This window comes from Balaenoptera acutorostrata, chromosome 3, assembly GCF_949987535.1.
Source record: "Balaenoptera acutorostrata chromosome 3, mBalAcu1.1, whole genome shotgun sequence".
Taxonomy (NCBI): Eukaryota; Metazoa; Chordata; class Mammalia; order Artiodactyla; family Balaenopteridae; genus Balaenoptera; species Balaenoptera acutorostrata.
The window spans coordinates 158,828,006-158,854,055 of record NC_080066.1 but is presented as its reverse complement, the minus strand read 5'-3'; the positions used below and the strand labels follow the sequence as shown (position 1 = coordinate 158,854,055).

General features: G+C 37.6%; 1 protein-coding gene across 8 annotated transcripts in view; it reads left to right on the top strand.

Annotated features, from left to right (window-relative positions):
- The window catches only part of CEP128 (centrosomal protein 128), a 465,294-nt gene that overhangs the window by 161,556 nt on the left and 277,688 nt on the right, over positions 1-26,050 (top strand). For 7 of the 8 annotated variants that reach the window (XM_057544276.1, XM_057544282.1, XM_057544280.1 and 4 more), the window contains 2 exons: positions 7,154-7,804; positions 18,334-18,498. In XM_057544276.1, coding sequence (XP_057400259.1) covers positions 7,154-7,804; positions 18,334-18,498 — 816 coding nt within the window. The remainder of the gene's footprint in view (positions 1-7,153; positions 7,805-18,333; positions 18,499-26,050) is intronic. The other variant, XM_057544281.1, reaches the window with a different exon arrangement.

Sequence of the window (26,050 nt, the reverse complement as noted above, 5' to 3'; positions counted from 1 at the left end):
TAATCAGTTACTTTAAATGGATTTTATGCTCCTATGTTGATTCTCAACTGTATCTTTGCATTGAATTAAACCCAGATGTTTCTAAGGTAATAAGCAGGAAAGTCATGATTGATTTTTATCCATGTTTAGTCTTGGTTTATCACTTCTGCTTTGTCATTTGTCACTTGTCAAGAACTCTGAATGTTCCAGAAGAATAGTCATTTTGATAAGTCGACTTTCTTTCAAAAGAAAGCAAAATGTAGGGCAATTATATTTATGAAATCAATTGTCAGCACTTAAGAGTGACAGATGCTTATTTCATGACAGATGAGCTGTCATGGAAAAGATGCTTTCGTTTTTACGTATGAATTTCTTGGACATATAAAAGATGGAGGAAGTGATCGCTTTGCACTCATTGTGGAGTGCTTTTCACTTTAACCCATCTGACACTTACTGGATGACTAGTTGCCCCAAGATAAAGCAGCTCTAAGCCTTTCAGGCTTGAATCTGAATTGATTTGATCCCAGGAAATTGCTCTCCCTTGATTATTCTGTTGTCAGCCTGGTTTGGCAACTGGTTCAATGAGCCTGGATATAAGGGAGGTAGCTAGAGAGAAGAGTGGTTGGGGGGATTGATTGATTGAGAACCATCTGGGGATTTTACTTAATTAGAGGAAATTTAGAAGGGTCCATGCCATCAGACAGTATCCTAATCCATGGTACTGAGAGTTATCTAGATTGAGCTTTTCAGAATATTAAAAATTGTTAAATACTCATTTCCCAGAATACTCTTGATATAATTATTTTTATCACTTAGCATTGCTAATGATAAGCAAAGAAGTAGTTTTAAAGTGATTGCCACAGTTAGGGTAGTATTACAATTATCACAGCAGGCATTGTAATTTCCACTTTAAAAGCCTTAAAAATTAATGCAGCATGTCGCAGTTAGAGCAATGGTTAATCAAAGAAGAAAGGGTAACAGCTATTTCACTGTAAATTCAAGTGTCCAGTAAGTCTGTGATGTGGAAATACATTGTAAATAACTTTGGAAAAAGTATATTTTTAGTATCTTACTGAATAATGCCTCTAAAGAGTATTTAATTTTTAATAAAATCACAGAGCCACCTTAGGGCGGTAGTAATACAGCCTACTCCTTTTCTGTTTTTTAGGACTAATTATTTTCCAAAAATGACTCCAGGGTATATTTGGAAGTGTATGTTAAAATAAAAATGATACTGGTTTATAAATAAAACACATTATAGTTTAAAGAATGAGTTAATTGTTTAATAGGTAGCCTTGTTGAGCCATTTTATATGCTCAGAAGATGCAGTTTTTGCATTTTCGAAATAGTTCTGTGCCTACTTCAGTTTTTCTTTTTCCAGCTTAATTTATTTTCTGCTTTAAGATGTGCCACTTGAAAATTCATTAGAAGACCCAAGGCTTTTATTCTCTTAAAAATTGCTCTTATTTATTTTTTCCTGCTTTTTACATTTTGGAATCTTGGTAAGATTATAAGATATATATCATATCACAAAACTGCTTCATTACTGAAGAATATGGAATATCAAACAAATAGCATATCATTGCAGAAAAAACCCAGAAAGGTAAGGTTGTATACTTTCCTTAAGAGAGAACCAATTATCGTATGCGAACACATACATGTGGAATCTAAAAAAAAAAAAAAAAAGGGTTCTGAAGAACCTAGGGGCAGAACAGGAATAAAGACGCAGATGTGGAGAGTGGACTTGAGGACACGGAGAGGGGGAGGGGTGAACTGGGACGAGGTGAGAGAGTGGCATGGGCATGTGTACACTACCAAATGTAGAATGGATGGCTGGTGAGAAGCAGCTGCATAGCACAGGGAGATCAGCTCGGTGCTTTGTGACCACCTAGAGGGGTGGGATAGGGAGGGTGGGAGGGAGACGCAAGAGGGAGGAGATATGGGGATACGTGTATATGTATAGCTGATTCACTTTGTTATACAGCAGAAACCAACACACCATTGTAGAGCAATTATACTCCAATAAAGATGTTGGGGGAAAAAAAAAAGACAATGACATGGATGTTTAGATCAGGGAATCGTGATATTCTTTAGAGATATGTAGATGAATGCATATTGGAAGGTCTAAAATTCTATTGATATAAACAATCTAATCATAAATTGTGATACTTTTGCCTTTTTCTTTCAAAGTGCTTTTTGAAGTCATTGGTTTTTATATGTGCTTTGAAAATGATAAAGGAAAAAATCTGAACTTGGATTTTGATCATAATGTATACTTTTCTGAATGTTTCCAAATTCATGTTCTTTTTTTATAACATGGATAATGGGAATGATCCCTAGGTTTGGTTTGGCTTTGTCTTGTTTTTCTTGTTGAATTGGCAGAATAATTGGCTTGCCCATGTATTGAGCTTTTTGCTTGATAGTATTTGACTTCAAGAATCTTAAATTGCCATCTTTTCCTTCTGTGTATTGCCTTCATGCTGAGGGAAATAAAAGAGCTATATGTAATATATACTGTCTTTTAAAATTTGAATTTCTTAATGGTTGAAAAGTAAGAAGGATCAGTGCTAAAGTGCATACTTTTTTAATGTATAATTTTTATAAGCAACTTAAGAAAGGTTAGAGCACTGATATGTTAGTATAATCCAGTAGTCTTTCTGCATGTTCCCTCACATGCAGAAAAATAGCTTTTTTTTCTTTAAAAATTTGTCTTGTCTACCTTTTAGTTAATTCAAAAAACTATATATACTGGGCAGTCAGGCCTTTGAGGAATTGGTTCCTGTTCCTATAATCACCATGGTTTTAGGCCGTATCATTCTTTTGGGTTCACACCAGCCATTTTCAATCCTCCTCTCATAATCTTCCCTTACAGCTCTTCTTCTATGGAAGCAGTGTTTGGTTAGAACATTCCCTTCCCATTGTTCCTGACTGCTACTTATTTCTCCATTTCGCCTCCACATTTCCCAAGGATTTTCACACCTGGCTTCCCCTCAGCCTGTTTCATTACATGTAATTCTTGCCAGTATCTTCAGTGATTTCCAAGTTCAAGTCAGCAACCCATTGAACTCTGTATCCTTATACTTCATTAATTTCCTATTTTATAGTGACCTTCAAATCACTCAGCAGCTAATTTCAATGGCTAAGATTTGTCGTCATCTGTAATTTCTCTGTGTTCAGATCTTTAGTTCTAAAATTTCAGTCTCTGATTGTCCACATTTCTTTTATTCCCTTTTCCTCTTTTAGCTATTAGCATCTGATTTTGATCTTTCCACATTCCTTTGGTTGACCAGCCGTTTCCTGGAATCGGTTTTTTCCTGTCAGACTGGACTTCATGAAAAGCTACTCTGCCGACATGCTCACCAGCATCTTCAGCGTCTTGCTTCCACCTCACACATTTTACTGATCTTCAATCTGGAATCAACCCAACTCTCTACTTTTTCTCTTCCTGCTCTTGAGTGGTACTAGCAAAACTTACGTAGGATATCAGTTGGCTCCTACAGTGGTCTTGGTTACCTCCCTGACCGCACCACAATTCATTCCATTCCATTAAAAAATTAATGTGTAGGCCAGTTACTAGGCATATAGCCCTCTTCTGATCAAGAACTATTCTTCTTCTGAAGAGTGAACTATGAAGTCTGTTGGGGAGCTTCTGGTAAACATTTACTCATTCCTAAAAAAGATAACACTAAGAGGGAGATGTTCCTCTTCTCTGAATATTGTTATACTTGGCTGTGATGCCAGAAATGGCTGAAGCTATCTTGCTATGGTCCTGAGAATGAAGCCTCGCTCCAAGGGGGGGCACTGCTGAGAGCAGTGCAGAGAGCTGGGTCTAGAGCTTCGACATACTGTGGAGCACTTCTGCCTGGAATGATAATAAATTACCTTGCAGTTTAAGCCAGCTTGAACTGGAGTTTTCTCTTACTCTCAGCAGAAGAAATTCAAGCTTATGTGAAGCAGCAATTCTAGGAGTAAGGAGCTATAAGTTAAAGAACCTAAAATGTAGGATTGATTAAGTGGAGAAGTGGGGTGAGGACAGGGAGAATCGTACTTTTCTGAAGGAATAATTGGAAAACCTTGCCATGCCATTGACTGAACCATCAGAAGTCATACCTTGGGACCTTGATGCTGTGCTTCAGGGGATGGTATTAAGTGACCAGTAGAAGAACTTCAGGATGTTGGAGTCTGTTGTGTACTTATTGCAGCCTTCAGAAAAGTCCTGGAAGGGAAAGACAAGTATAGGTTGAAACTGATCTGTCTAAAAGCAGAGAGCAAGATTTGGGGGCATTGGGAGACTGAAAATCTGCCATCTGTAATCCACATTTACGGAGTCTGATAATTTGGAGTCTTTTAGGGTTGGAAAAACCAAATTGTTTATCCATGCTGAAGTTAGTCCAAGCAAGAGAGGGAGGTAGGAAACTTAGCAGAAATTTAAATGAGGTAAAAACAGCCTGATTTTTCAGGCCCCTTTCAAGTTCTCCTATTTAAGTACTTCTGGCCAGACAAAGGAGACCCAAGTCCATTGTTTTGAATTCCCTCAAGATAAAGGCTATTCAACTGAGGGCCCCTGGGAATGTCCAGGATATTGAGGTGGTGGTTAAGACACTGACATTTTCAGACTCGGAGTCAATGTCTAGACAAAATGTTGGGCTATGGCTACTAGCCAAGCATTAACCAAAAGAAAATAGACAAAACTTACTTAGGTTTTGTATCTATATTGCCAAAGAAATTCTAAACTTGACCAACATAGTCTGAGACTGTCCACCCAAAGACTGTCACTTTTGTCATGAATCGATGTAATATTTGGAACACTGAAGCTGAGGGTGAAACATGGAGAGTTGTAGAGTAGCAAAGCCTGAGCTTTGAAGGACTCTTCTTCAGCTACCCCATCTCTGGTCTTCCCATCATGTGAGAAAAATAAATATCCTTGCTGTTTAAACCAACTTTGAAATCAAAGACATTTTATGTGCTAGGACCATCTTGGAAATACGATTTTTATCTTCAGGGCTACATGGAAGTCTCTTAACTCAGGGCCAGGGGCCTATGTTGTCTGTTCCAAACATTAGCCACTATATTTACGCACCTTCCCCTCATTCTCAGGTCCCTCCCACATTACCCTTACAGCCAAGACTGGATTCTGTCAGTTTTTGTCTTTTGTGTGGTATGTAGAGTGACCTCCCAAAGATGTGTCAACCTAACTCCTGGAACCTGTGAATAAGATGAATTATCACTCCCATGATTATGATATGTTACTTGGCAAGTAGATTTTAAGATAAGAAGATTATCTGGATGGGCCTCATCTAATCACAGGAGTCCTTCAAAGCAGATAAATTATTCTGGCTGTTGGGAGAAAGGGAAGTCAGAGGGATTCAAAACATGAGAAGGGTTCAGTGTGGTGTTACTGGCTGCAGAGACAGAGGAGTCCGTCAGCCAAGGAGTGTGGGTGGTCTTCAGAAGCTCAGAAAAACCCCTGGCCCAAAGCTAGCAAGGAAACACGTCCTAGGTCCACAGAACTAAATTTGTCCAACACCATGAATGAACTTGCAAGTGCATTCTCCCCCCAAAGCCTCCAGATAAAAGCCCAGGTTAGCTGGCACCTTGCTTTTAGCATTAGGAGACCTGAGGCAGAATACCTTGCCAGGATTTACGACCTATGGAAAACAATGAGATAATAAATGGGTGTTGTTTTAAGCCACGAAATTTGTTGGAATTTGTTACACTGCAATAGAAAAATAATACATCCACCCTTAGGCTTATCTATATTTCTAGCCATTCTTCCTGTGTTAAAATCTTTCTTCTAGAGTGAACTCTTTCATCTGTGTTGCAGACTCTTTTCAATCCAGGGACATTGCTTTATCAGTTATCCCTTCTCTTCACAGCTTTGATCACTATCTTGCATAAGTACCTCCCTGAGATCCTGGTTTCTCCTTGAACTTAAATCCCACCCCCACTTTTTGTTTCTCCCTTGCCACTAGTCGTCATCACAACGCTGTGATGTAGCTTCTATTACTATCTTTATGAAGATAAATAATTTCTTTAAGGCCATAGAACTGCTTATGACTGGACTGAGAATCAAATTCAGTTCTCCTGGTCAGAGCTCAACTACTTAATCCCCTCCTTTTATTATTTCTCATGTTAGCTTCATGCTGATTCTCCCTGTTAAAATGAGAGGGATTTGAGGAAACTATTTTTTTTGGAGTGATTGACTCATTACATTTTATCATGAATTGTTTCACACTGCAGTGTAAAATGTCAAGTACAAAAATGCCTTGAAACTGTTTGCATCTTAACTCATTATTTCTAATTCAAAAATGAATCTTAATTTTTTTTTTTTTTTTAAAGGGTTCAAACCATGGTAGGCGTCAGTAACCAGGTACAGAAATGGTCTTGGTGCCAGTGTTGGGGTGGGGGTGGGGCAGTTTCAGTCTCCTTAGCTGCTGGCTTTTTTGTTTGCATTGATGGATGGTGAGGATTAGCAGGTTAGTTCTTGGCTGCTGTCCCTCAGTGTTAGCCCTAACCCCCTAAAAAGGCTGGCAGGGGGTGATGGCCTTCTGGTCCTTTGACTCTTCTCGTGAGTCCTTTCCCAACCTCTCCTAATCTTAAACTCATTTCTACCTTCATGGGACTTGAAGACTCCCTGTTAACATACTGGTGTGTTTCTTGTCACTGTGGACATTATTTGATTAATAATGACTGATTGTACCAAAACCTTTCGTAGATTATATGTGCATGCTTCCCTATATTATCTTCCAAATCTGTTTTGTATCTGTTTTGAGGTTTCTCCTTTTAAAAAGTGTGCCATTGAAATGCAAATCATGTTACTTTAAGTAACACTATTATTTCAACCTCTGGTAAATTATAATTGAAGCCTTTATTTCCCCCATTCTTTTGATCAATTTTATCTTACATTTAAATAATTATTTATGATCATGGATTGATATGTTTTGGTGATGAAAATCTGAAACATATATCTCAGTGTGGTACTTCTTCAGAGCAATTGTATTTTTCTTCCTTTTTCTAGCCTAAAAAGTATTTTTCATTAAAAAACCAGAAAGAAATACAAAATATTATTTTATGAATTTTTCTTCTCCTTGTGGCTTAAACCTTATTTTTGTTTTCTGGCAGTGTATATGGTGCATTTTACAGTAATTTTTGCTTTCTGTTCCTAACCCAATAGATCCTAAAAGAAAAGGATGAATTGAAAAGCCAGCTTTATGCAGCGTTACAACAAATAGAGAATCTTCGAAAGGAATTGAATGATGTGCTAACCAAGCGTGCCCTTCAAGAGGAGGAGCTTCACTGTAAGGAGCAAAAACTAAGTGATGTTAAGTCTCATCAGGCTGACCTTGAACTAGAAGTCAAGGATTCCCTGGATACCATCCAGAGGCTAGAAAGTGAATTGAAAGAGCAGAGTAAGATTCAAAGCCAGATGAAAGCTGAGAAAGCGCACCTGGAGGAAGAAATTGCGGAGCTGAAGGAGAGCCAGGCCAAGGACCAAGCTCAGCTTCTTGAGATGCAAGAGGCCATCAAGGACTTGAGTGCCATCCGGGCAGATCTCGCCAATAAATTGGCGGAGGAACAGAGAGCCAGGAAAGAGGTACTCAAGAACCTTTCTGACCTCAAGACACAGGCAAAATCCAAAGATGAAGAAACAGCTACAATCATTACACAGTTAAAGCTCGAAAGAGATGTTCACCAGAGGGAGCTGGAAGATCTCACATCCTCATTGCAGAGTGTGAAAACTAAACATGAACAGAATATCCAGGAGCTGATGAAGCACTTCAAGAAAGAAAAGAGTGAGGCCGAGAATCATATTAGGACACTGAAGGTACCCACACTGAATTATCCTGATGATACTGGAGGAAATTTTCTGGTGGCTCATGAAGTTAATAAAGCGTAAACTTTTAGAGATCATTCTGTATTCCCAAGCACTGAAGGGAAGATAGAACTAACAATAAAGAGGCTTATTCATGCCTGTTCGGCCAGGTTGAAATGAGTTATAGTAGCCTCCTGGGAGCACCTATTTCAGAGCACTGAAGCCCTTTAAAAAGAACGTTTAGCTATTTTGGGAGTTCAGGAAAGGCAGAGGTGGCAGTAAGTCGTGGACCTGAAACATGCCCTCATTCAACATTTATGATCTCCTAAAATATAAAAGGCAAAGACTTGTCAAGGTCATAGAAGCTATAACCATGGTACTTATTGGTATGGTAACTAAAGTGGATCAGCTTATGGGTTTTGTAAAGCCAAGGCTTTTGAGATTTACCCCTTCTTTTCCAAATCAAAGTTGCCTGGGTAAATGCATAATTGAGATCTTACATTTGGGGAAATATTGTAAGATCTAATGGTATTAGCATTTATCACCATGCAGGGGAATCATTTCATAACATGATTGTCAGGAGTGTGATAAATCTATCCCTCCTTCCTGCTTTAGTTTTTCTCCATAGCACTCATCATCATATGATATAGATTCCATATTTTTAATTTTTTAATCTCCTTTTATTAGTATGAAAACACCATGAGGACTGGGATTTGATTCTGTTTTGTTTACAGCTATAACCCCAGTGCCCAGTTCCTGGAACATTATACGTATCTGTTGAATGGGTGAATACATGGATAAATCTTCAAAGATTAATATATTTTTCTCAAAATTCCTTGAAATGCCACTACCATAAAAATGCTTATGATAAAGATGAAATTATTTTATTCTTATTTTTTTAAACATCTTTATTGGAGTATAATTGCTTTACAATGGTGTGTTAGTTTCTGCTCTATAACAAAGTGAATCAGTTATACATATACATATGTTCCCATATCTCTTCCCTCTTGCATCTCCCTCCCTCCCACCCTCCCTATCCCACCCTTCTAGGTGGCCACAAAGCACCGAGCTGATCTCCCTGTGCTATGCGGTTGCTTCCCACTAGCTATCTATTTTACATTTGGTAGTGTATATATGTCTATGCCACTCTCTCACCCTGTCACATCTTACCCCTCCCCATATCCTCAAGTCCATTCTCTAGTAGGTCTGTGTCTTTATTCCCGTCTTGACCCTAGGTTCTTCATGACCTTTATTTTCCCTTAGATTCCATATATGTGTGTTAGCATACTGTATTGTTTTTCTCTTTCTGACTTACTTCACTCTGTATGACAGACCAACTCCATCCACCTCACTACAAATACCTCCATTTCATTTCTTTTTATGGCTGAGTAATATTCCATTGTATATATGTGCCACATCTTCTTTATCCATTCATCTGATGATGGACACTTTGGTTGCTTCCATGTCCTGGCTATTGTAAATAGAGCTGCAATGAACATTTTGGTACATGACTCTTTTTGAATTATGGTTTTCTCAGGGTATATGCCCAGTAGTGGGATTGCTGGGTCGTATGGTAGTTCTATTTTTAGTTTTTTAAGGAACCTCCATACTGTTCTCCATAGTGGCTGTATCAATTTACATTCCCACCAACAGTGCAAGAGTGTTCCCTTTTCTCCACACCCTCTCCAGCATTTATTGTTTCTAGATTTTTTGATGATGGCCATTCTGACTGGTGTGAGATGATATCTCATTGTAGTTTTGATTTGCATTTCTCTAATGATTAATGATGTTGAGCATTCTTTCATGTGTCTGTTGGCCATCTGTATATCTTCTTTGGAGAAATGTCTATTTAGATCTTCTGCCCATTTTTGGATTGGGTTGTTCGTTTTTTTGTTATTGAGCTGCATGAGCTGCTTGTAAATCTTGGAGATTAATCCTTTGTCAGTTGCTTCATTTGCAAATATTTTCTCCCATTCTGAGGGTTGTCTTTTGGTCTTGTTTATGGTTTCCTTTGCTGTGCAAGAGCTTTTAAGTTTCATTAGGTCCCATTTGTTTATTTGTGTTTTTATTTCCATTTCTCTAGGAGCTGGGTCAAAAAGGATCTTGCTGTAATTTATGTCATAGAGTGTTCTGCCTATGTTTTCCTCTAAGAGTTTGATAGTGTGTGGCCTTACACTTAGGTCTTTAATCCATTTTGAGTTTATTTTTGTGTATGGTGTCAGGGAGTGTTCTAATTTCATACTTTTACATGTATCTGTCCAATTTTCCCAGCACCACTTATTGAAGAGGCTGTCTTTTCTCCACTGTATATGCTTGCCTCCTTTATCAAAGATAAGGTGACCATATGTGCGTGGGTTTATCTCTGGGCTTTCTGTCCTGTTCCATTGATCTATATTTCTGTTTTTGTGCCAGTACCAAACTGTCTTGATTACTGTAGCTTTGTAGTATAGTCTGAAGTCAGGGAGCCTGATTCCTCCAGCTCCATTTTTCGTTCTCAAGATTGCTTTGGCTATTCGGGGACTTTTGTGTCTCCATACAAATTGTGAACTTTTTTGTTCTAGTTCTGTGGAAAATGCCAGTGGTAGTTTGATAGGGATTGCATTGAATCTGTAGATTGCTTTGGGTAGTAGAGTCATTTTCACAATGTTGATTCTTCCAATCCAAGAACATGGTATATCTCTCCATCTATATGTATCATCTTTAATTTCTTTCATCTGTGTCCTATAATTTTCTGCATACAGGTCTTTTGTCTCCTTAGGTAGGTTTAATCCTAGATATTTTATTCTTTTTGTTGCAATGGTAAACGGGAGTGTTTTCTTAATTTCACTTTCAGATTTTTCGTCATTAGTGTATAGGAATGCAAGAGATTTCTGTGCATTAATTTTGTATCCTGCAACTTTACCAAATTCATTGATTAGCTCTAGGAGTTTTCTGGTAGTATCTTTAGGATTCTCTATGTATAGTATCATGTCATCTGCAAACAGAGACAGCTTTACTTCTTTTCCGATTTGGATTCCTTTTATTTCTTTTTCTTCTCTGATTGCTGTGGCTAACACTTCCAAAACTATGTTGAATAATAGTGGTGAGAGTGGGCAACCTTGTCTTGTTCCTGATCTTAGTGGAAATGGTTTCAGTTTTTCACCATTGAGGACAATGTTGGCTGTGGGTTTGTTATATATGGCCTTTATTATGTTGAGGAAAGTTCCCTCTATGCCTACTTTCTGCAGGGCTTTTATCATAAATGGGTGTTGAATTTTGTCAAAAGCTTTCTCTGCATCTATTGAGATGATCATATGGTTTTTCTCCTTCAATTTGTTAATATGGTGTATCACGTTGATTGATTTGCGTATATTGAAGTATCCTTGCATTCCTGGAATAAACCCCACTTGATCATGGTGTATGATCCTTTTAATGTGCTGTTGGATTCTGTTTGCTAGTATTTTGTTGAGGATTTTTGCATCTATGTTCATCAGTGATATTGGCCTGTAGTTTTCTTTCTTTGTGACATCTTTGTCTGGTTTTGGTATCAGGGTGATGGTGGCCTCGTAGAATGAGTTTGGGAGTGTTCCTCCCTCTGCAATATTTTGGAAGAGTTTGAGAAGGATAGGTGTTAGCTCTTCTCTAAATGTTTGATAGAATTCGCCTGTGAAGCCATCTGGTCCTGGGCTTTTGTTTGTTGGAAGATTTTTAATCACAGTTTCAATTTCAGTGCTTGTGATTGGTCTGTTCATATTTTCTATTTCTTCCTGGTTCAGTCTCGGCAGTTTGTGCATTTCTAAGAATCTGTCCATTTCTTCCCGGTTGTCCATTTTATTGGCATATAGTTGCTTGTAGTAATCTCTCATGATCTTTTGTATTTCTGCAGTGTCAGTGGTTACTTCTCCTTTTTCATTTCTAATTCTATTGATCTGAGTCTTCTCCCTTTTTCTCTTGATGAGTCTGGCTAATGGTTTATCAATTTTGTTTATCTTCTCAAAGAACCAGCTTTTAGTTTCATTGATTTTTGCTATTGTTTCCTTCATTTCTTTTTCATTTATTTCTGACCTGATCTTTATAATTTCTTTCCTTCTGCTGGCTTTGGGGTTTTTTTGTTCTTCTTTCTCTAATTGCTTTAGGTGCAAGGTTAGGTTGTTTATTCGAGATGTTTCCTGTTTCTTGAGGTAGGCTTGTATTGCTATAAACTTCCCTCTTAGCACTGCTTTTGCTGCATCCCATAGGTTTTGGGTCGTTGTGTCTCCATTGTCCTTTGTTTCTAGGTATTTTTTGATTTCCCCTTTGATTTCTTCAGTGATCACTTCGTTATTAAGTAGTGTATTGTGTAGCCTCCATGTGTTTGTATTTTTTTACAGATCTTTTCCTGTAATTGATATCTAGTCTCATAGCATTGTGGTCGGAAAAGATACTTGATACGATTTCAATTTTCTTAAATTTACCAAGGCTTGATTTGTGACCCAAGATAATGATCTATCCTGGAGAATGTTCCATGAGCACTTGAGAAAAATGTGTATTCTGTTGTTTTTGGGTGGAATGTCCTATAAATATCAATTAAGTCCATCTTGTTTAATGTATCATTTAACGCTTGTGTTTCCTTATTCATTTTCATTTTGGATGATCTGTTCATTGGTGAAAGTGGGGTGTTAAAGTCCCCTACTATGATTGTGTTGCTGTCAATTTCCCCTTTTATGGCTGTTAGTGTTTGCCTTATGTATTGAGGTGCTCCTATATTGGGTGCATAAATATTTACAATTGTTATACCTTCCTCTTGGATCGATCCCTTGATCATTATATAGTGTCCTTCTTTGTCTCTTGTAATAGTCTTTATTTTAAAGTCTATTTTGTCTGATATGAGAATTGCTACTCCAGCTTTCTTTTGAAGGATGAGATGATTAATTATTAATTATAATTAAACTGCCATTCATAGAATGCTTTTGGCTATTTTATTAATTCTTCTCCAGCCCTGTATAGACTGCTGGCAGTAGTGGATTTGGATTCATTTAAGTGGGGTGGGCAGAGCAGAATGGAGACTGAAAGAATATGTAAGAGGCCTTTATTCTATTTCATGTAACCTAAGACACCATCATTTGTAAGATGGATCATTGTTTTGTGCTAAGAAAAAAAAATACTGCCTATGAAAACATGACATGCTATCAATGTAAGACAACATCCCAAGACAGAGAAGGTAAAATGTGAAAAAAAAAATACATGTTTTGATATTGGTGAAATATGGTGTAATAGTCTTTCAGAGTTGATATGGACATAAACAAGAGTAGAATCAGATATGGAGAAGAGCTGATCGTAAAGAAAATAAAATGAATATATATTGATTGATTGACTGTGGCAATAATAATAATACTAGCAGACATTTTTCAGCACTTAGTTTGTGCCGGTTTTATTACTCTAAGAATCTTACGTGTGTTACCCGTTTAATACTTACATCATCCCTGCAGATTGTGTGGTGTTAATTTCTCTCTGATGAGGAAATTGAGACATGGGAAGTTAAGTAACTTGCCCAAGGTCTTACAGCTGGAGAGGAGTAGAGACAGGATTTGAACTCAGGTAGTCAAATGCTTGAATTCTTAACTACATTGCTGTACTGGAAAAGGTTTAGAATCTAGATTGACTGGGTTTAGATCTGGGTGACTAGTTGGATAATGAGGCTGTTTGTCAAGATGGATAATATAGACAGAACAGCAGATTTGGAGAGAATAATGCCAAATCCAGCTTTTTAGCATGTTGAGTTAGGTGGAAGGGACCTTAAACCTAACCATGAAAGTCTGGGTAGAACAGTTTAGTACATAATGGGTTAGAAGTTGAGGAGGAAGTTGAGATGAAAGTTAGATATTTGGGAGCCAGTAATCCATTGTTGGCCGTTGAAATCATAGGATTTGAATGTCATTATGCAAAGAGAAAGAAGAGGATGAAATTCTAGAACACCAGTGTTTAAAGGAAGAATTGAGAAAGAGTTTCTAGCAAATAAGAATGAAGAACCATATGGGAAACAGGATGAGAACCAGAAGAGAATGGTATCTTGGAGACCCAAGCAGGACATTTTAGAAAGGTATAGTCAGGAGTGTCAACGTGGCAGACAGGCTAAAAGAAGAACCAAAAAAGTGTTCACTTGTCGCAGATGGGTGGAGAAGGTCCTTGAGGAGATGTGAGGGGTTGGATCAAAAACAGAGTGGATAGGATTCAGCAGGAGATGGGGCATATCTTCCTCTGACGGTTTTGAAAGAAAGAAGTAAGCTTGGGTAAGTTGATAGGAATGGACTAGGGTTGTTGATATGACTCTTGACTGATGGTCTCTTTCTTCCCTCTGAAGGAGAGTAGAGTAGCAGTGCAGTAAGGAGTTTATGGTGGTGAAGACGTAGTGCTGTGAAGGCTGGTACAAGCTGCATGAGGCTAGTCTGGGAGCATGCAATGTGCTACCATGTGGCTACCGTTGAAGAAGTATCATGGGCAAAGGGATGAGAGAGTGGATGGAAAGGAATCTAGGACCACAGGCTGCTTATTTGGTAGGAGTTCTTAAGAGTTCAGAGTTAGGGTCCAGGGGGTGGTAATGCAGTGGGTTGCTGTTGTGGAATACAGGTGAAGGTGGTTGGAACAGAGCAGGTCAAATAACTTTGAAGTTAGTTTGTTGGGTAGATATTTTGCGTATTTATGATGCTGTTGTGAAGGCATTAATTGATCACATGGCCAAAACTTCATCGAAGAGGACGACTGGTCGGTCAACTGCTGCCATCAAGGAAGGTGGAGTTGATGGGGAATGGCGTGAATCTCAGGAAGGCAGGGCTTTTGCATGAAGATGAGTGTGTCATGATTTGTTAGGCCATGGCTTGAGAAACGGTTCTTTCAAAGAAATTGCAGTTTTCTTGGGAATGTAGTTGAAACTACACCCTCCTTTTCTTCTCGCTGTTACTGACATATTTCTGGCTTTCATCATCACTATTTAGGTTGTGTGATAAACACACATTTCAGCAGGAGCTGGTAGTGATTTAATCAGTTACTACAGATTCAAGGTCATCTATATAAGAACATCATTCTCACATTGTAACATGCTTTCCTGAGAGGGAGGTGAAGTCAGGAGGTACAGCCTGTTTGACAGAAACTGCATTTGCTCCTGGCCGCCTAGGTATATGAGCAATATATCATGCGTCATAGTAGCAAACAGGATGTGGGCAACTAATTTGGACTATGGAGACACGAGACACAGCTCGTGGGAGTAGCCTCCCTACTTCCCCCTTAGTTCCTCTTTCTACCCCCCAACTGCTCCCTTTCAACCTTCAGATACCACCTGTTGCCTTTTTCAAAACACTGATCTAAGTGCATCACTTCTTGCTCAGAAACCTTCAAAAACCATTACTGTCTCTGGAGCAAAGTCTCAAATCTAGTCCAGTCCTCCTCAGTATGGTCCCACCTGAGCTGTTCACATTTGGAGCCTTTTATGCTCCCCAGCTGGCCTCATACGAATGTACAGCTTTCCTATACATACTTCTCACTGCTTGCTCTTCGTCTGGATTGTCTTTTCCCTCAATCTGCAGGAGGAAAAAGGCTGCCTAATCTTTCAAGGCCCAATTAATTTTTCACTTCTTTTATGGATTCACTGAAGATGGCATATATCTCAACTGAGGTTGGAATAAATCTTTCGATTCTCTGTGTTTCCATAGCTCTCTTTTGGAACTGCTAGTACAGCACATTTAGGCTGCCTTATATCATGGTGTGTTTGTTTTGTGTTCGTACATCTCCAGAGGGGCAGGTAGCAGGTCTTAGCCATTTTTGTATCCTCTTATGGTGTCTAGCATGATGTTTGAGACATATAGAACATGTTCCTTGGATGTTGGGTTAAAATGTTTGAAAAGCCAGAAATCAAAGGATTTGCTGCTGACTTGCTTTGTGATCTGTCTGGTTTGGCTCTTTCCCTGTAATGTGGTAAAATTGCTTTCCTCATCCAAAAGAAGTGCTTTGTATTTGTGTATAGTGAGGTGACAATAAAGCTTTAAGACATTACCTGTATATAAAGAAGACACCGTTTGGAACTATTCTGTAGATTCCCCGAAAACTTTAGATTTTTTTTTAATTCGGAAGACTGAGATGTGGAGGGATGTTGTAGTTACTCTATAATGTGGTACAAAAGAAGCATACGAGCTTAACAGGAGAACCAGAGATCGTGAGAGCCCAGTACTCTTCTCTTAAACCGAATAAGTTACCCATAGGAACAGCCCCACCTCATGCTATTTTATGAATATAATTCCGTACTTTTGACTCATTTATATGAATTAACAGGAGTTGATAGCAATGGTCGTCATCGAAGATTTAATACACTGAGTTATGTACAAGAGGGCTTTAGATAGATAGCTCTGTAAATGTTACATTTCTTTGTCTTTCAGCTTCACCTTAATCTATTACTTTTTCTGAGTCTAATAAGTGTGATACATTACCCATATTTTTTTCTCTGCAGAAGTTATATGTTTCCCTATCTAGATCTACCCTTCTCATGCCTGTTTTTAAATCTATATGTAAAATATTTTTATGAAATACTCTAGCTGCTATTAATATTTGAAGGATATTGGGTTATCACCTCATTATTATTTCAACAAAAGTAATTTTGTAAGAGCCTTTATTGGAATCAGAAGACCAAGAGTGGAGTTCTATATTTTTGCCATTTGCTGGCCATATGATCTTGGTCAAGTTACTTAACCTTTTTGTACTTCATCAGTAGAATGGAAACAGTAATGTCTTTCTCTATCACAGGGTTTTTGTGAGTGTTACATCACTTTGTAAACCCCAAAATGAAATGTAAATGTAATAGTAAAACTACAACAAGAAGTAAGTTCTTAGTCAAACTTAAGCATTAGTGTGCTGGTAACTGTTTTAAAAATAGGTTCTCCGGGGGCAAAGAGGGGAACCCAGATTTGTAGCATTTGCCAAGTTCAGTGGTATAAAACCCCCCATTTGGCTGGTTTCAAGCTATCAAACAGCATCACTGGAGACAGAGTTGGGAAGAGATGAGCACAGTTGGTTCCTGAGTGTCTCTGTGAGCTGGCCCAGACACCACTGGCCTTGAGGGAAAACTGTCTATACCTACACTTTTTATAAGACACAAAGAAAAGCTAAGTATTCTACTAAAACCTAAAATAATAATCGAACCATTTTCCTGATGAGAGACTTTATTTTGTAAGTTTATTTTTGGGTAGTGAATACAGGATTCCTCATTAAAAACATCGATTCTTTTGTTAACTCAAAGTGGCATCAAGTCTTAGCTGAATTTTGTGGGGTGAATAAGATACAGATTCTTGTCTGAAACTCACAAAATTTCTTCCTTTTGGGAAATTGCTTCCAGCGATTATGTTCCTATGTACCTGATTATATACATATAATAAACTTATACAAAGGAAAGAAACAAATATATTTTAGGCATTGAAACATGTATTTTAAACAGATTCTATGTGGGTGCTTACAGGCTGTCAGTAACTGGTAGGTGTAACTAGTTAACATTGCAAGTTGCACCCAGCTGGTTTTAAAAACCATATGATATAGGTACCTTTTAAAGACAGTGAGGCAGAGTAGGTGAAAACATGGACAGTAGAGAGAATCCTGCGTTCAAATCCTGGCTCTGCTTTACTCACTACATACCCTTGGGCAAATGATTAGTGTTGTTCTGCTTCAGTTTCAAAACAGGAGACAATAACAGTGTCTCCCTAGTCAGGTTGTGGTGTGGATGGAATGAGGGACAACTATACGAAAAGGTCTTAGAGCAGTGCCTGACATATAGTCAGTATTTACATTGTTGTTATTTTAAGTCTTTAACTTCACATGCCTGGCAAATCCTTATTGAATCCCATCCACCGATTATTCCTATTGTTTTTTTTTTTAAAGCTGATTCTGGTTATATTCCAAATAATAAACGAAAACGAGGTACTTTATTGCACTATTGATACTGAAATAATCACTGGTAAACTCTTTCATATTAAGTTATTTATATTTTTTGGCTACTCTGATCCATAATCTTTTTAGCCCCACAAGAGTGGTATTGATAATTACATTGTACAAAAAATACACAAGTCTTTCACAAAAGCGAGAGTGTAGCTTGAGTAGGAATATTGTTAAGCTCCGTTTATAGATGAGGAGACTGATCAGGCAGTAATATCCCATAGTATATCCTTATGGGGACATTTCTCTAATAACCCTTCCCCTCTCAGCACTTAGTGTCCCTTCTTTGGGTTGCACGTACCTCTGCTTGCACCTTTATTAAGCACTTCTTGTTCATCGTTGTCAGAATTGACCGTTGTATCTGTCTCTTTTACGGTTCATGCCTGTTATCTTCAGCACCTAGTAGAGTACCTGTCACTTAATTGGTTGCTCAGTGAATGCTAAGGAGAGATTGAACACATGCAAAGAAAGTTTCCTTTGCATGTATGTTTATGTGTGAATGCTTAGAGGTAGCAAAATCTCGAAGTGTTTGCCCACTGATGTAATGTGGAATTTGTTTTGTGTACAGTTTGGCTGTGGCCAGTGGACTTTCTCTTCTCTCCTTTTTCTCTCAGGCAGAAAGCTTAGAAGATAAGACTATGGCTAAAGTCCAGCGTTCTCAGCTAGAGAAGCTGAAATCACAGTATGACAGGCTGACAGAGGAATTAACTCAGAATGAAAATGAGAACAAAAAACTGAAGCTAAAATACCAGTGTTTGAAGGACCAACTAGAAGAAAAGGTAAAAATGTGAATGAATTTTAATTTAAAAGACTTATTTGAATTTCTTCTAGTGTTTCTTCTAGAACATAGTTTATGTACTACTAAATGCTAATTTTTAGGCTTTCATAGCAATTTGTATTGGTGCCAGAAAACGTCATAGAAGTTTATTAGAATGCTGTGATTTTTTATTCTTTCAACCAACTAGTAACCTTCTAATACTTTGGATTTTAAATTTCTTCTGGATCTTAAAATAGGCATTTAGAGGCAAGGTAGCAAAGAAAGGAATTACGGTTTATTGAAGACCTACTTTATGGCAAGTATTTATGCCAATTGATTTACATATGTGTACTCATTGAATTCTCACAGCTCTTTGGGTTAGATTTTATTGATCCCTGTTAACCTATGAGGAAACTGAGGTTCAAAATAAAATATATAATAGATGAAGTGGTCACTGTGCACTAGACACTTTTAATGCTCATAGTCATTCTATGAAATCGATACTATTATGCTCATTTTTGCAGTCACAGAGACTGAAGCTTAAGAAGGTTGGCAACCTTGGAATATTCCCAGCAGGCTCACTGCTTTCCTATCAGTAGACGTGTAAAATTTGGGTGGTGTCTGCTATATACCAGGCATTGGGTAGAATACTATGGACTTCTAGAGTCACTACTTTTGTGGCCAAAAGTCAACTAAGAATAGAAGACAGACTAGTTAAATTTGCGTTCTGTGTCTTTACCAACTTCCTAAAAGGATTTGCATTGGAGTGTGATAGAAGTCAAATAGAAAAAAGACTATTAACATATGGATAATAGGATAAGGCAGGATAGACTGGGCCAGATGACTCCTGTTCTTGATAAGGGTTACTAACTAACATCTGTGTTGAAGGAAATATCACTAGGTGGGGTGTCATCAACCTCAAGAAGAAACTTTCTTCGTGCTTTGCTCATCTTTTTCTCTTTTTGTTGTTTCACTGTATTTCGTATATATATATTTTACCTTCCTAGTAATTGTTAAAATCATGGAAATAAAATTTAAGTTAGTTTGGAGTTTATGATTAAATGTGCTTAAGTTGCTAAATTTAGGCCTACAATCTTGACAATTGTAATTTAGTTCTTATGTCACGCTTTGTTTTGACTAAGTCTAATGTTCACACATAATTAATGTATCTGTTGCCAGGGTGTAGTTGCTTTGAAGATAATACTAAATTTTCCAACTTTTCCATAATTAAAAGTTAGCCAGAAGATTGTATTAACATGTTTTGTGTTTAATTATTTGCATTTAAGAAAGAGTGGGGGAAATTTTATGTTGAAAGTGTAAAGTTTACCTTGTTCTGCTTAAAATAAATGCTTTTCCACTATCTGTGATGTTCCAGGTATGTATGCATTGTCATACTTTCATATAAATGGAACATTCACCTTAGAACAGAGTTTTAAAATTTAATGATTGTACAGTAGTCCTCCCTCATTAGTGGTTTCCCTTTCCATTGTTTCAGATACCTGCCACGGTAACTGAAATTACCAATTTTGGGCCAATTGCAGTTCAGAAAGATTAAATGGAAAATTCTAGGAATAATTCATAAGTTTTAAACTGCACATTGTTCTGAGTAGCATAATGAAATCTTGAGCTGTCCCACTTTCTAACACCCGTGATCCCCACCTATCTCAGTCTTCTGCTCCTAACATCCAACTATCGACATCATCATGGCTTGATGATCCAGGATCACCCAAAGCAGGTGATCCTCCTTCTGAGGTATTCTCCGAAGGTCAGCAGTAGTTTAATGCTATGTCACAATGCCTACCTCATTCACTTCATCTCATCACATTTTATGTAGGCATTTTATCATCTCTTATCATCACAAGAGGGGTGAATACAGTGCAGTGAGATATTTTGAGAGAGAGAGACCACATTCACATAACTTTTATTACAGTATATTGTTACAATTGTTCTATTTCGTTATTAGTTATTGTTGGTAATCTCTTACTGTGCCTGATTTCTAAGCTAAACTATCATAGGTATGTATGTATAATATGTATAGGGTTTGGTACTATCTTCAGTTTTAGGCATCCCCTGGGGGTCTTGGAAGATATCCCTCACAGATAATGGGGGACTACTGTATTCCTTTGCTATATGTACTGAGCATCTAGTATGTGGGAGGCATTGTGCTGGATGCTGGGGATGGGATATATCAATAGATAAGACACAGATCTGCAATTGAAAGCTTCTAGTGGGATCATTAAAAGCAAAATCCCTTTCAGTTGTTAAAACTATATAGTCAAGTCTTGATAATGGGTTCTAATGCAGAGAAAAGATGTCTCTGGCGTCTAAAATGGTAAATAATCTTAAGGATACATAGACACACACACATATATAAATATACACAGCTTATATGCTTGCTTTTCTTTAATATTTTTTGTGTACATGATTGCTATGTAGTTTTGATTGACTTAGCTGTTTGTGTTGGCCTGTTTTTTTAGTATAGTTAGCTATGAATCAAAGTTTCACTGGGTCCAGTCATCTACAGATAGGGCCTTTCTCTTTGGGAAGTAGTATAGCATTAGTGGCTATGGACAACTTTGAGTATAAATCATTTTCTAGCTGTGTGGCATTAGGCAAGTTGCTTAAAACTCAAAGCCTCGAGAGGAAAGACAGCAGAAGCATAAAGAACTACAGTCCTGCAGCCTGTGGAACAAAAACAACATTCACAGAAAGATAGGCAAGATGAAAAGGCAGAGAGCTATGTACCAGATGAAGGAACAAGATAAAACCCCAGAAAAACAACTAAATGAAGTGGAGATAGGCAACCTTCCAGAAAAAGAATTCAGAATAATGATAGTGAAGATGATCCAGGACCTCAGAAAAAGAATGGAGGCAAAGATCGAGAAGATGCAAGAAATATTTAACAAAGACCTAGAAAAATTAAAGAACAAACAAACAGAGATGACCAATACAATAACTGAAATGAAAACTACACTAGAAGGAATCAATAGCAGAATAACTGAGGCAGAAGAATGGATAAGTGACCTGGAAGACAGAATGGTGGAATTCACTGCTGCAGAACAGAGTAAAGAAAAAAGAATGAAAAGAAATGCAGACAGCCTAAGAGACCTCTGGGACAACATTAAATGCAACAATATTTGCATTATAGGGGTCCCAGAAGGAGAAGAGAGAGAGAAATGACCTGAGAAAATATTTGAAGAGATTATAGTCGAAAACTTCCGTAACATGGGAAAGGAAATAGCCACCCAAATCCAGGAAGTGCAGAGAGTCCCATACAGGATAAACCCAAGGAGAAACATGCTGAGACACATAGTAATCAAAGTGGCAAAAATTAAAGACAAAGAAAAATTACTGAAAGCAGCAAGGGAAAAACAACAAATAACGTACAAGGGAACTCCCATAAGGTTAACAGCTGATTTCTCACCAGAAACTCTAGAAGCCAGAAGGGAGTGGCATGATATACTTAAAGTGATGAAAGGGAAGAACCTACAACCAAGATTACTCTACCTGGCAAGGATCTCATTCAGATTCGATGGAGAAATCAAAAGCTTTACAGACAAGCAAAAGCTACGAGAACTCAGCATCACCAACCCAGCTCTACAACAAATGCTAAAGGAACTTCTCTAAGTGGGTAACACAAGAGAAGAAAAGGACCTACAAAAACAAGCCCAAAACAATTAAGAAAATGGTCATAGGAACATACATATTGATAATTACCTTAAACATGAATGGATTAAATGCTCCAACCAAAAGACACAGTCTTGCTGAATGGATACAAAAACAAGACCCATATATATGCTGTCTACAACAGACCCACTTCAGACCTAGGGACACATTCAGACTGAAAGTGAGGGGATGGAGAAAGATATTCCATGCAAATGGAAATCAAAAGAAAGCTGGAGCAGCAATACTCATATCAGATAAAATGGACTTTAAAATAAAGAATGTTACAAGAGACAAGGAAGGACACTGCATAATGATCCAGGGATCAACCCAAGAAGAAGATATAACAATTATAAATATATATGCACCCAACATAGGAGCACCTCAATACATAAGGCAACTGCTAACAACTCTAAAAGAGGAAGTCGACAGCACAATAATAGTGGGGGACTTTAACACGTCACTTACACCAATGGACAAATCATCCAGACAGAAAGTTAATAAGGAAACACAAGCTTTAAATGACACAATAGACCAGATAGATTTAATTGATATTTATAGGACATTCCATCCCAAAACAGCAGATTACACTTTCTTCTCAAGTGTGCATGGAACATCCTCCAGGATAGATCACATCTTGGGTCACAAATCAAGCCTCAATAAATTTAAGAAAATTGAAATCATATCAAGCATCTTTTCTGACCACAATGCTATGAGATTAGAAATCAATTACAGGGAAAAAAACGTAAAAAGCACAAACACATGGAGGCTAAACAATACGTTACTAAATAACCAAGAGATCACTGAAGAAATCAAAGAGGAAATCAAAAAATACCTAGAGACAAATGACAATGAAAACACAATGATCCAAAATCTACGGGATGCAGCAAAAGCAGTTCTAAGAGGGAAGTTTATAGCTCTACAAGCCTACCTCAAGAAACAAGAAAAATCTCAAGTAAACAATCTAATGTTACACCTAAAGGAACTAGAGAAAGAAGAACAAACAAAACCCAAAGTTAGCAGAAGGAAAGAAATCATAACGATCAGAGCAGAAATAAATGAAAGAGAAACAAAGAAAACAGTAGCAAAGATTAATAACACTAAAAGCTGGTTCTTTGAGAAGATAAAGAAAATTGATAAATCATTAGCAAGGCTCATCAAGGAAAATAGGGAGAGGACTCAATTCAATAAAATTAGAAATGAAAGAGGAGAAGTTACAACAGACAGCTCAGAAATACAAAGCATCCTAAGAGACTACTACCAGCAACTCTATGACAATAAAATGGACAACCTGGAAGAAATGGACAAATTCTTACAAAGGTATATCCTTCCCAGACTGAACCAGGAAGAAATGGAAAATATGAACAGACCAATCACAAGTAATGAAATTGAAACTGTGATGAAAAATCTTCCAACAAACAAGTCCAGGACCAGATGGCTTCACAGGTGAATTCTATCAAACATTTAGAGAAGAGCCAACACCCATCCTTCTCAAACTCTTCCAAAATATTTCAGAGGAAGGAACACTCCCAAACTCATTCTATGAGGCCACCATCACCCTGATACCAAAACCAGACAAAGATACTACAAAAAAAGAAAATTACAGACCAATATCACTGATGAATATGGATGCAAAAATCCTCAACAAAATACTAGCAAACAGAATCCAGCAACACATTAAAAGGATCATACACCATGATCAAGTGGAATATATCCCAGGGATGCAAGGATTCTTCAGTATACACAAATCAATCAATGTGATACACCACATTAACAAATTGAAGAATAAAAACTATATGATCATCTCAATAGATGCAGAAAAACTTTTGACAAAATTCAACACCCATTTATGATCAAAACTCTCCAGAAAGTAGGCATAGAGGGAACCTACCTCAACATAATAAAGGCCATATACGACAAACCCACAGCAAACATCATGCTCAATGGTGAAAAACTGAAAGCGTTTCCTCTAAGATCAGGAACAAGACAAGGATGTCCACTCTCGCCACTATTATTCAACATAGTTTTGGAAGTCCTGACCACAGCAGTCAGAGAAGAATAAGAAATAAAAGGAATACAAATTGGAAAAGAAGAAGTAAAACTGTCACTGCTTGCAGATGACATGATACTATACATAGAGAATCCTAGAGATGCCACCAGAAAACTACTAGAGCTAATCAATGAATTTGGTAACGTTGCAGGATACAAAATCAGTGCACAGAAATCTCTTGCATTCCTATACACTAATGATGAAAAATCTGAAAGAGAAATTAAGGAAACACTCCCATTTACCATTGCAACAAAAAGAGTAAAATACCTAGGAATAAACCTGCCTAGGGAGACAAAAGACCTGTATGCAGAAAACTATAAGACACTGCTGAAAGAAATTAAAGATGATACCAACAGAGGGAGAGATATTCCATGTTCTTGGATTGGAAGAATCAATTTTGTGAAAATGACTATACTACCCAAAGCAATCTACAGATTCAATGCAATCTGTATCAAATTACCAATGGCATTTTTTACAGAACTAGAACAAAAAATCTTAAAATCTGTATGGAGACACAGAAGACCCTGAATAGCCAAAGCAGTCTTGAGGGAAAAATATTGAGCTGGAGGAATCAGACTCCCTGACTTCAGACTATACTACAAAGCTACAGTAATCAGGACAATATAGTACTGGCACAAAACCAGAAATATAGCTCAGTGGAACAGGATAGAAAGCCCAGAGATAAACCCATGCACCTATGGTCAACTAATCTATGACAAAGGAGGCAAGGATATGCAATGGAGAAAAAACAGCCTCTTCAATAAGTGGGGCTGGGAAAACTGGACAGCTACATGTAAAAGAATGAAATTAGGACACTCCCTAACACCATACACGAAAATAAACTCAAAATGGATTAGAGACCTAAATGTAAGACCGGACACTATAAAACTCTTAGAGGAAAACAGAGGAAGAACACTCTTTGACATAAATCACAGCAAGATCTTTTTTGATCCACCTCCTAGAGTAATGGAAATAAAAGCAAAAATAAAAGGGACCTAATGAAACAAAAGGTTTTGCAAAGCAAAGGAAACTACAAACAAGATGAAATGACAGCCGTCAGAATGGGAAAAAATACTTGCAAACGAATCAATGGACAAAGATTAATCTCCAAAATATATAAACAACTCATGCAGCTTAATAGTAAAAAAACAAACAACCCAATCCAAAAATGGGCAGAAGACCTAAATAGACATTTCTCCAAAGAAGATATACAGATGTCCAAGAAGCACATGAAAAGCTGCTCAATATCACTAATTATTAGAGAAATGCAAATCAAAACTACAATGAGGTATCACCTCACTCCAGTTAGAATGGGCATCATCAGAAAGTCTAGAAACAAATGCTGGAGAGGGTGTGGAGAAAAGGGAACCCTCTTGCACTGTTGGTGGGAATGTAAATTGATACAACCACTATGGAGAACAGTATGGAGGTACTTTAAAAAACTAAAAATAGAATTACCATATGACCCAGGAATCCCACTACTCAGCATATATCCTGAGAAAACCATAATTCAAAAAGACACATGTACCCCGATGTTCATTGCAGCAGTATTTACAATAGCCAGGTCATGGAAGCAACCTGAATGCCCATCGACAGACAAATGGATAAAGAAGATGTGGTACATATATGCAATGGAATATTACTCAGCCATAAAAAGGAATGAAATCGGGTCATTTGTAGATATGTGGATGAATCTAGAGACCCTAGAAAAATGGTACAGATGAACCAGTTTGCAGGGCAGAAATAGAGACATGGATGTAGAGAACAAACTTACGGACACCAAGGGGGTAAAGCGGCGGGAGGTGGGGGTGGTGGGATGAATTGGGAGATTGGGATTGACATGTATACACTGATGTGTATA